This window comes from Nelumbo nucifera, chromosome 3 (genome assembly GCF_055504915.1).
Source record: "Nelumbo nucifera cultivar China Antique chromosome 3, China Antique-T2T, whole genome shotgun sequence".
NCBI classification, from domain to species: domain Eukaryota; kingdom Viridiplantae; phylum Streptophyta; class Magnoliopsida; order Proteales; family Nelumbonaceae; genus Nelumbo; species Nelumbo nucifera.
Genome location: NC_142651.1, coordinates 24,499,110 through 24,509,909, shown reverse-complemented (window position 1 = coordinate 24,509,909; position 10,800 = coordinate 24,499,110). Strand labels below are relative to the sequence as shown.

General features: G+C 39.2%; 1 protein-coding gene across 1 annotated transcript in view; it reads left to right on the top strand.

The window, feature by feature from the left end:
• The first annotated feature begins 7,578 nt into the window (after positions 1-7,578).
• Positions 7,579-10,800, top strand: part of LOC104602708 (LEAF RUST 10 DISEASE-RESISTANCE LOCUS RECEPTOR-LIKE PROTEIN KINASE-like 1.2) — a 31,296-nt gene continuing 28,074 nt past the window's right edge. The window contains exon 1 of the mRNA XM_088900188.1: positions 7,579-8,500. Coding sequence (XP_088756314.1) covers positions 7,678-8,500 — 823 coding nt within the window. The 5' untranslated portion in view covers positions 7,579-7,677. The remainder of the gene's footprint in view (positions 8,501-10,800) is intronic.

Here is a 10,800-nt window from a genome sequence, read left to right as displayed (position 1 = left end):
ATTGTTGTGAAGACCTTAGAGGGATATTGAGAATAGCTTCCACACTTCTGTCATCAAACAACTGGTAGAGGTAATCTGTATCCTAGGTAAGGTTTTCGGTGATTAAGTTACAGACCTTCAGTTGAGTTGGTTCTATGCTTCCGACTCTTCCTTTTGGGGTAATATTTTCTAATTGGGGAACCCAAGGGTCTAGAAAAGCTGAGATTGATTTCCCATCACCAAGTTTCTAGAAGAAGTGAGATTTCAGCTCATTCTTTAATTTGATAATGTTTTTCCACCACCTTGAATCTGAGGCTTTAGCTTTCAGGTCCAAAAAACATTTGCCTTTTACATACTTTGCTTCTAGTTGCTGAGTCCAAAGGCTGTCCCTGTGATTTAGAAGTCTCCAGACTGACTTCAGAAGAAGAGCTTTGTTCATAAAGGAGAATTTCCTTATCCCTAGTCCTCCAAGGACTTTGGGTGAACAAATAGTGCTCCATTTTAAATTGCAGTTTATAGCATGTTTGATCTGCCAGACCACCAGAAGTTCTTTTGTAGTCTATCCATCTTCTTGCATAGACCAACAGGGAGATAGCATATCTGCATGGTGTATAGGGGGATGCTTTGGGTGACTGCTTTGATGAGGGTGGTATGACCATCTTGGGAGAGAGTTTTGGCTTGCCAGAGTTCTATCTTGTGAGAGATACTTTCAACAAGATGCTTTTGGGTGTTCATCTTCATCCCTTCTCCCCCTGTTGTTCAAGCCCCTAGGTATCTAGTACTGTAACTTATGATTTTCATTCTTATGGTTTTTCTCAGCATCTTTTGTTGTATTCTGTGCATATTTCTACTAAACATGACTCTTGATTTTATAAAATTTACATGCTGCCCCGAAATTTGTTCAAATAGCCTGAGGGTGGCTTTAATGTGGAGGAAGGTTTCTGGATCTGCTTTACAGAAGATGAAGCAAATGTCTGCAAATAATAGATGTGTGATTGGAGTTTTGACAAACTTTTTTCTCTGTGCAACAAAAATGAGAGAGTTTGCATTCCAATAATGAAGAGGTAGGGTGAGAGGGGATCACCTTGCCTTAGGCCTCTTTTAGTAGTAAATAAGTCAAAAGATGACCCATTGAGTTTTACTGAGAATGATGGAGTAGCAATACATTGCCAAATTAGCTCATACCAATTGACTAGAAATCCCATTTTTTTCATGGTTTCTATGATAAATCTCCATCTCATTCTGTCAAAAGCTTTGGCCATATCAATTTTCAAAGCAGTCCATTTCCCTTTCCCTCTCTGGGTTCTTAGCTTATGAATGATTTTCTTGGTTAAGATAATGTTGTATGTGATACTTTTGCCTTTGAAAAGCAGCTTGATTATATTGGATTAAAGCAGGGAGTAGAGGTTTCATTCTATTGGCCAGGACTTTGGCTATAATTTTGTAGAGGACATTGCTTAGACTAATGGCCCTAAAGTGCTCAGCTTTTTTTGCACCCCTCTTTTTTGGAACAAAGATAAGATTGGTGTGGTTTAACTGTTTTAGAAGTCTCTTGGTTATGAAGAAGCTTTGAATCATTGAAGTGATGTCATCACCCATTAGGTTCCAGTAGTCCTGAAAAAAGAAAGCAATGAAGCCATCTGGACCCGGGGCTTTGTGATGGTGCATTTGAAAGAGGGCTTGCTGGACTTAGACTCTGGCTTTCTTCAAAAGAAATTTTGTTGAAATGCAGGCCATCAAGGAGAGAGGGATCAAAATCTTCTTCTAGGTTTGAGCTATTTAGAAATTGATTTTTGAGAAGATTTGCTATAGCATGAGGTTTAGTGACCCAGTTGTCTTGGTTGTCTTTCAGACACTCAATTGATGACCATCTCCTTCCTAATTTTGTTTGATGGTGAAAGAATTTGGTGTTCTTGTCACCCTCTAAGAGCCATAATTCTCTAGACTTAAGTCTCCAAAATTGCTCTTCTACAAGGAGCGATCTATTGTACTAGGCTTTCAGATCTGCTAGATTGTTATTTTTAGTTGGATCAACTTGGGCTAAAAGTATTTCTTTCAACAACTCTACTAAATTGTTATTTATGTTGCCATAATTCTCTAGACTTAAGTCTCCAAAATTGCTCTTCTACAAGGGGCGATCTATTGTACTAAGCTTCCAAATCTGCTAGATTGTTATTTTTAGTTGGATCAGCTTGGGCTAAAAGTATTTCTAGGCTTGTTCTTGTTCCAAACTTTGAGGTGGTTCTTTAGAGACTTCAATCTGCTTGCAATTGAGTGAGCTCTGGAGCTCGTAACTGAGACATTCTAGTTGTTTGCTACTAGTTTATCACAGTCCTTGTGATGAATCCACATGGGTAGAAAGTAAAACTGTTTTTTCTCCACAACGGGATTAGGGTTAGTATTGGGCAGGATTGGAGAATGGTCAGAGTTAATAGCTGGCAAAATAGATAGTTTGGTTTGTAGAAACCAATTTAGCCACTCTAGATTGGCTAGTCCTCTATCTAGTCTTTCATGCACCCCTCTCTTCCCTAGTTGTTTGTTTGACCAAGTGTAGAAGGGTCCTGAGAATCCCAGATCCAAGAGAGCAAAATGGCCAATCAGATTTTTGAGATGTTGGGATAATCTAGCACGATTACTAGGTCTCGCATAATCCTCAGTGTACACTAGATCATTTATGTCACCCAAGAGGAGCCAAGGAGTCCCTCTAAGGTAAGACTTTGAGGCTCTTAAATTATCCCATAGAGTGGCCCTATCCCCACGACTAGGGCTACTATAGAGGAGGATGATGTTCCATGTAACAGTCGAGGAATTTACATTCACAGATAATTCTATCAACCTTTGTATTGCATCGACTACTACTATGTCCAAGTTATCCCTCCAGGCACACAGAAGCCCTCCACTTAGGCTCCTACAAATTTGTAGTTATAATACTCTAAGGATTTTGAATATTTTGTAGCATCTTCATCCGACATTTTTGTTTTGGAGAGGAAGACTATATCTAGGTTTTGTGATTTGCACCATCTTCTAAGAGTTCTGTGTAACTCGTTTCTCCCCCCTTACATTCCATGCCAGAATTTTCATGTCGATGATGAATAGTTTACAATAGCAAACCAAATAACCCAAAGCAAAGAAATGCAAATTTGTTTGACTGAATATGGAGAATAACAGTGAATAAAGATAATTAAACACCTGAAGTACAAGGGTTGTTAAAGAAGCAACCTGTTGCTGCTGCACCGTCGAGAGACCATCCCAAGCTTAGATCTATGAAGAGTCCTCAAGGTTAGAGAGCTCATTCACGTTTCTTAATGGATGATCCGATTCTTGGTTGTGCATGTTAACTGGTTCTTGGTGGATCGGTAGGCAGTCAGCAGAGCTGGAGTTGGTGATAGAGTTTGTTCCCAGGGTCCCGGTCACAGGCGTCCTCATTTCATGGATCCACTTCCTTAGAGATTCAGCTGATTGGAGACAGATTAGGTCCTCGAGAGTTGGGCCAGCCTTGAAACTATTTAGAGAAATATGTGACAGAGTGGGAGTCTAAATGGCCCTTCAATGATGATTCATACCGAAAAGGTGTCCCTCTCCTTTTCGAGCCTGTAGTTGGATTAATTATACCAAATCCTCCTATTGCAGTCGAATAGATGTGCACATGTTGCTGCAGATTAATCCAAAGGAGTTGTAATTCCAAACTTGAAGTCTCCGCCTTAACCCTTCAACTAAATATCCATCGAATTTGTATCCATTGTAGACCCTTGGCAATTGGATTGCCACATTTATCGAATAATATCAATTCATTCTTCTTAAGTCCACATGGGCATAAAATGAAACTGATTTTTCTTGAATCTTGATTCCACTCTCATTACATGTATCTAGTAGTATAGGCTGGTGATCAGAGTTTACAACATTTAAATGAGCCACGTGAATGTTAGGGAAGAGATCAAACTAGGTAGAGCTAGCCATAGCCATTGAAGGGTCTAATCGTTCTTGAGCCCTGGTCACACCATTTGACCATGTAAAAGGTGGGCCAGAGAAACCTAAGTCAGTACTCAAGCCATTTTGCTACATCACTTGAATTAGGTGATGAGAAACTTTGCTCCTGTTGTCAACTCTTCTCAAACCCTGGTTTAATTTAAAAGGTGGGCCAAGGAAACCCCAACTCACTCCAAGCCATTCTGATGCATCATTTGAATTAGATGATGAGAAACTCTGCTTTGCTCCTGCTGTTGACTGGTCCGCTATATATAGTCTTTTAGATCAATGATATCATTGAAATCTCCCATGATTAACCATGGAAATCATCTCCATTTCTCCAGAAATACATACATGATGGTGGTGATCCATGGTGGACCCCACTTATAAGTAGTAACCATCGGTTTTGTAGTGAAGCGTAGATAACAAGGACAAGGACAAGGACAAGACACTTGTCTTGAATTCATCACTTGATTCACATTTTTTGCTTTATAGTGCAGTTTTTTTTCCATCATAGCATTTGGCTTGTAATTAATATTTACAATTCAAAGGCTAAAAACATAGATAGAGAAATCACAACAAGATGAGACTTGAGCAATTGGCCATATGCAAATGGTCCCGTAGACCCTCTAAAACAAGTCATCTAAAGGGTGATATGTTTGTAGTGAGACCATTTTAGCGGCAATAAGCCTCTCTAAAGCAAAGAGGCTGTAATAAGTCATATAATTAGTGTAATGTAACAACAAGCCAATAATTAATGTAATGTACGTTGTGACTTGTGAGAGAGAGGCAAGAAGGATCCATGTGACGTTTATGGTGAGAGAGAGCCAATTCAATCCAAGTTGCAATGAATTTGGATCTGGTCCTCACAGCCCCTGAAAATTTTTCCCCACAAATAAAATCATACAAATACGGAGGCGTTCCAGTGCATAGCTGCCAATAGCTATGAAGATGGTTTTATGAGCACTGAATCCAAATTTAGTTATAACCCTAGATGCCCCCTCAAGAGTTGTTAAGGGTCATTCTAGTTAATTTATTGTTAGATTCTGGTTGACGAACAATTATCACCCAAGGTTAATTTATTCATATTACAAAAGAAAGAAAGAATAACAATATCAACCCAAGGTTAATACTCCAGATTCGACTCGAATAGGATAATAAGATTCAATTTGATATAAATCCTAATCTCGAAAAAAAAAAAGATATAAATCCATCTGCAGCCCTTGATAAAATGGTATTGCCTTGTTATTGAAATTTTTGAGTCATAAAAGTGACGCCATAAAGAAAGGAAAACGCATTTAATAAGCTTAAAATGTATAGTAGGCTATTTAGTAGAATCGATATAACTCTGTTCGATGAATCGATTCTTTTAAATTACCCCCTATTGTTCATCTTTATCATTGACATGGAGTGTTACTATTGTTTACATAGCCTCTAACACTACCCTCAAAACTGTGATATTGGCTTTGGTCAGGACAAGCCTTTGTTTACACCCTGTAAATAGCTCTTGCAATCTTACATAAAATAAAATATATAAATATAGGGAAGACACCGACAGAGGAAGAGGATCGATCTCATGGGGTATAAGTCATGGTTTTATTTTTTTAATTAAAACAAAGAACATTTGAAAAGTAAATGGATTGGTGGGAGGTGGAAGTTTTATCTGATGTCAGTGTAAATTGACGCAGAACCAATATTATATACTCCAACATAAATTCCTTTCCTCTTTGAATCCAAAGGATGGCATTGCTGCCCAAGTTTTTGACGCGTTCATTTATGCAATTATGCCTACACGGTTTTCTGCAATAAACCAAAAAGTCGGATACAGAGAATGGGAATGGGAATGGGAATGGGAGGTGTACAACTTTGAAACCAAGTGGAGCGATGCCATAGCATTAGGTCCCATCTCCCGAAGAAGCCACAAGCATTGAGTTTCAACCAGTTTCTCCTGAGTTGGGCTTCAGTCATGGCCCAGGGGATAGACATAGCCGTCGGCACTGACATCACGACTCGACTCACGAGGATTTAGAAAACTTTAAAGGGCTGAAGAAAAGTTAAAACGTGTGCTAACCACGCGCTTTGTTTTATTTTTATTTTTATATATATGGATATTGGTCAGCCGTGGCGTCTTGTTTTTGCTTTGGCCTTTGGGTCATTGGGTGGATAGTGGATGCTGCATGCTAGACATCATAGCAGTCAAGTCCACTCCTCCTTTTTCTTACTTCTTTATTTAATACGTGGAGCACAGCTGTCGATTTCTTTACATTCTGGACGACACGTTTAGTGTTTCCTCCGTGCAAATCACCTACTTCAGTATATATAAATTAAAGTAAAATAATAATTTTTAGGTTTCAATTAAGAAAGAAAAGAACAAAAAATTGTCAATGGACCATATCCTCGGGCTCGGAGAACTCACTTTTAAATCTCTGTAATCAATCGGGAACTGCTGACCACACATCAGGAATATCATGTGCAGATCAGCAGATTCAAACTCATCTGCCACGGTACCAGCTCATAATTCAATTTAACTTTGTAAACATGATTTAAATGAAGAAAAGGATTAAGGAATTGGAAGAAGGCCATTTAATTAATAACCACATAGCGATAGGCTGCCGCTGCCGTAGAAGCTAATGAAGTGACAAAAAACTAAAATATCTTTGATGTTTGATCATTCATTTAATCAATAATTAAGAAACAGAATTTAATCTAAATCCCGTGCGCTGCGAGTTTAGCCTCAATCCCACGGTTAATCAAATGCAAAAGGTTTCCATGTAAGCTGGAGCTTTTCAAAGTTTAAAGTTAAATCAAATCCGTCATTAGACCCAAAAAAAGAATAGTGTCATCGTCAAAGTGAAAATGAGTTATAGGTCACCCACTTTTCCACAAGTAATAGTTTATTTATTTTTGTTTTTCTTAAAAAACTAATTTAACGTGTAATTGGATGGGATGTAGGATGGCAATTTCTCCCGTAAAACCGGAGTCCTGCCCTGCCTTGAAGGGGTGGGTTTTCCCCGACCTTAAACAAGGATGGGGCAGGGATGGAGAAAATAATTTTTCCCTGGATCGAGGACGGGGTGGAGACGGGTTTTGTATATAATTCTCCAAATTCATCCCAAACTTAAAGATAAATTAGTAAAATATCTCTTGATTTATAAAATTTTAAGATCCCATAATTTTATTTTTGAATTACCTTTAAAATACTATAATTCGATTCTAAAATACCTCTAAATTCTTATATCCTATGTATAAATTATTCATAAAATAAATAATTATCTTAAAGCGAAGAAAATTAAAAAATTCCTATCTCTAATGAGAAATGAATGTCCTACACTAAATCTGCTGAGGGGAATTATGGGGCAAGGTATCGTGACTTCGGGGCGGGGACGGGGAGTGGGTGCCCCGCCCCGTTGCCATTCCTAATGGGATGAGCTCATGAGCATGAACTCCACATCCATGTGGGCCAGCCATATGGGCCCAAACTACAGCCGACTAATCCTGGACCTGGAGCCAGAGGTCAAATGCATAGTGACTCCAATCTGTTACAGCATTGTATAGATTTGACCAAGAGACGAGAGCGGAAGGAAAAAAAAATGGGACCGCTCGCTTTGTTCTATTTCTCTATTTAAAAGCCCCGTCCAGCTCTGCCCCCAATCAAGGATTCCGGATGTTCTTCTTCTAGAGTCTAGTCTAAAATTTCTGATTCTCCTTTTCTTTCCCCGAGTCCCAGCGAAAATGCCTCCACGGCAAACTCTCCATCTTCACCTCTTTCTCCTAGCCTTGCTCTCCCTCAGCCTCCTCTTCTCCCGAACCAGATCAGCGATTATCGAAACTAAATCACCTTCAGATATCTGTCCTTCATACGTCTGCGGCGGCGTTCACATTAAATACCCTTTCTGGTATAACGGCAGTTCGACTCCAAATCCACACTGTGGCTACCCGAGCTTCGGCCTCTCCTGCTCAGATGACAACAAAACCACACTCAAGGTGCCCACGGATACCTACAACGTCACCGGCATCAATTATGAAACAAAGACCCTCTCCCTGATCGACGCCGACGTACTTACCGGCAATGCAATATGTCCAAGGGCAAAGCATAATATCACCCTCACCAGCTTACCTCAATTACGCTCCAGTGACTCCACTAAAAACCTGACGTTTTTCTTTGATTGCTCCACCCACTTTTTTCTTTATCTCAGTTCTGACTACCCTTCAGTTCTAGTCTCAACTAAATACACGAATTTATCCTGCCTTGCATCCGGCGGGAACCAGACCTTGGTTTTCGAGACAGACAAGATTCCGGAGGGGCTTGATTGGCATAGGGACTGCGAGGCAAAAGTGGTTACCACGGTTATGGAGGAAGCGATTACGAATGTTTTCAGTAGGACGGATGGGTTTGCGGGGGCCTTAAGGAACGGGTTTGAGTTGGATTGGGGAGGCATTGGAGATTGCGTTGGGTGTGAGGAATCTGGTGGCTATTGTGCTTACTCTTCCAATTCTACAACGGACTTCTTCTGCTTTTGTGAGGATGGAAAGCGCAGCAGGGATCGTTGCTCCGGTATGTTCTCTCTCTCTACTTCTAACTTTTCCGAGAGAATTTTTCTACTATTACAACTACTATATCGTTCAAATGGTAAGTAGTCCGCATAAAATTTATACAAGTTGATCCCGGTGTTAGGTTTGCATTCCAAATTCCAATCTTATCCAGCCCCTCCAACAAAGAAAAGTTCCCACTTCCTGTGATCTCACTCCAGCATATGACCTTTGCTATTCTCCGGCCCTACCCGGCCAGGCCTCCCCGTTTTGCCGTCATTATGGACTGGCGCACGTATAGGCCCATGGTTTTCTTTTTTAATCATTTAAAGCCCATATCAATATTTATATAACGATAATTATGATTTTGCCTCGTTGCTTGGGATGCGCATATATCTGCAATTTTGCATTGTAGGGGGATTTAAATAATTAATTTATTGATCTTTATTCTGTCCTATCTTTAAAACATCGATCTGTATGCACGATTGAATTATTTAAATTTATACTATTTAATTAAAAAAAACAAAGAAGAAGGTTTTCTTTATTTGCTTGGACGGACTTGCCATTCAGGTATGGAATAATGATTCCGTGTTTGTGTTTTGCAAGTTTTTTTTTTTTGATAAGTAATTGTGTTTTAGGTAGCTAAGTTAATATTATTTGGTGGTGATTCCCGAATCTCGTCATCGTCACCGTACCCTGTAATAAGAAACCGATCAGACTCCGTTATGTTGGGGCCTTGGGGCGTTTTCCTGAATTTACAAAAGGCAAGCATTCAAAAGGTTGTATAGTGTATGGTTGGTGATATATTTAAATTAGTTAGTTGGTAGGAGAATTGTCGCGGCACGGTTGCCGAGATAAGCTAAGACATTATTCTGCATTTGGGTTAATGAAATTCCTGGATGATATGGGATTGGGAAACTAGCGGTTTTTAAGCCCATAGAATAATAGGGGACGGGTAGGAATCTCGTAGAGTCAAATCCCGCTGCCACCAGGGGTTGGGGGTTAAGGGAAAGGGATTGTAAAGCGAAAAAAAGAATAATAGTGGACGGGTTATAGCGGATTCTGGTTTTTTAGTTACCACTTACGAGGACGACCTGGTCATTCGTCAGGGAGGCGGAGGAAATATGGTTTATTTCCATTTCCAGGAACCACCCAGATCTAGATGCAGCATTTATTTGTTTTTGGAATATGTTTATTGTCTACGTGTTTGTAATAGGGGTAGCAATTTTTCTCATCCTCACGAGTATCCGGCTTCTTCGATCTCATTGTTTTGGCGGGGTAGAGATGGGGACAGGATTAGTAGAAATCTTCGGTCGGGTCGGGTCGGGTCAGGGATGGGGATTGAGGTCCCCGCCCCACCTGACCCAATTATATATATATATATATATATATATATATATATATATATATATATAAATGTTAGTTGTATTAAATATATATTATTATATTATTTATGTTATATATATATATATATATAAATAATTAAAATTCTTAGGCCCCGTTCGCTTTTAGGTAAGTTATTTATGTGGATAAATGCAATTATTTGGATAAGTTTTTCTTGGGAAACACTTATTTGGGTAAATGCATTTATCCATGTTCTTTTATTTCTCAAGTAAGCAAGGCAATGACCATTTTAGCCATAAAAATCCATTATCAAAATGGATATTTTTGTCCCATTAAAGTGTTGGCAAATTCCCCCAGGTGGGAAAGTTATTTACCCACCTAGGAGATGGGTATCACTTGCCCTGAAAAATAAACTTTTCCTAGTCTCCACATAAACCAACTTTCCCCCCTCTCAAAATCCCAAAAAAAAACACCCCCTTAGTACCATTTGGAGGCCTTATCAATGTTTCACTGTGGGCTGCCTCGCAGGCCCAACAGGCTATGGAGTTTGTTATACTATATATTGAGCCTAGGCTTATGAGCATTTAATTTACCATCATCAAGCATCCCTGCCTGAGGATCCATGTGTTGTGGATGTATTTTTGGAATTTTGATACTCAGGAGACAATGGACTCTGTGCTTTTTACTCTAGATAAGAGGTTAGGGACCTTCAACCTTGTTTCTATTGTGAAGAGAAAGCAGGATAGAAAAGAAAACAAGACAAAAAAAAGAGAACAAGTACAGATTTATGTGGTTTGGCATATTGAGACCACATCTATAGATGATTCTTTATTGAATCATTATAGTCCTAGCAAAAATCTTGTATCTATATTGTTAAATTAGGGTTTACAATCGTTGATACATTGATTCATGTATAATTAACCAAAATATCCTTGTATGGACAATAAAGGAGAGATTGACGAAGATATTACCCATAGAATT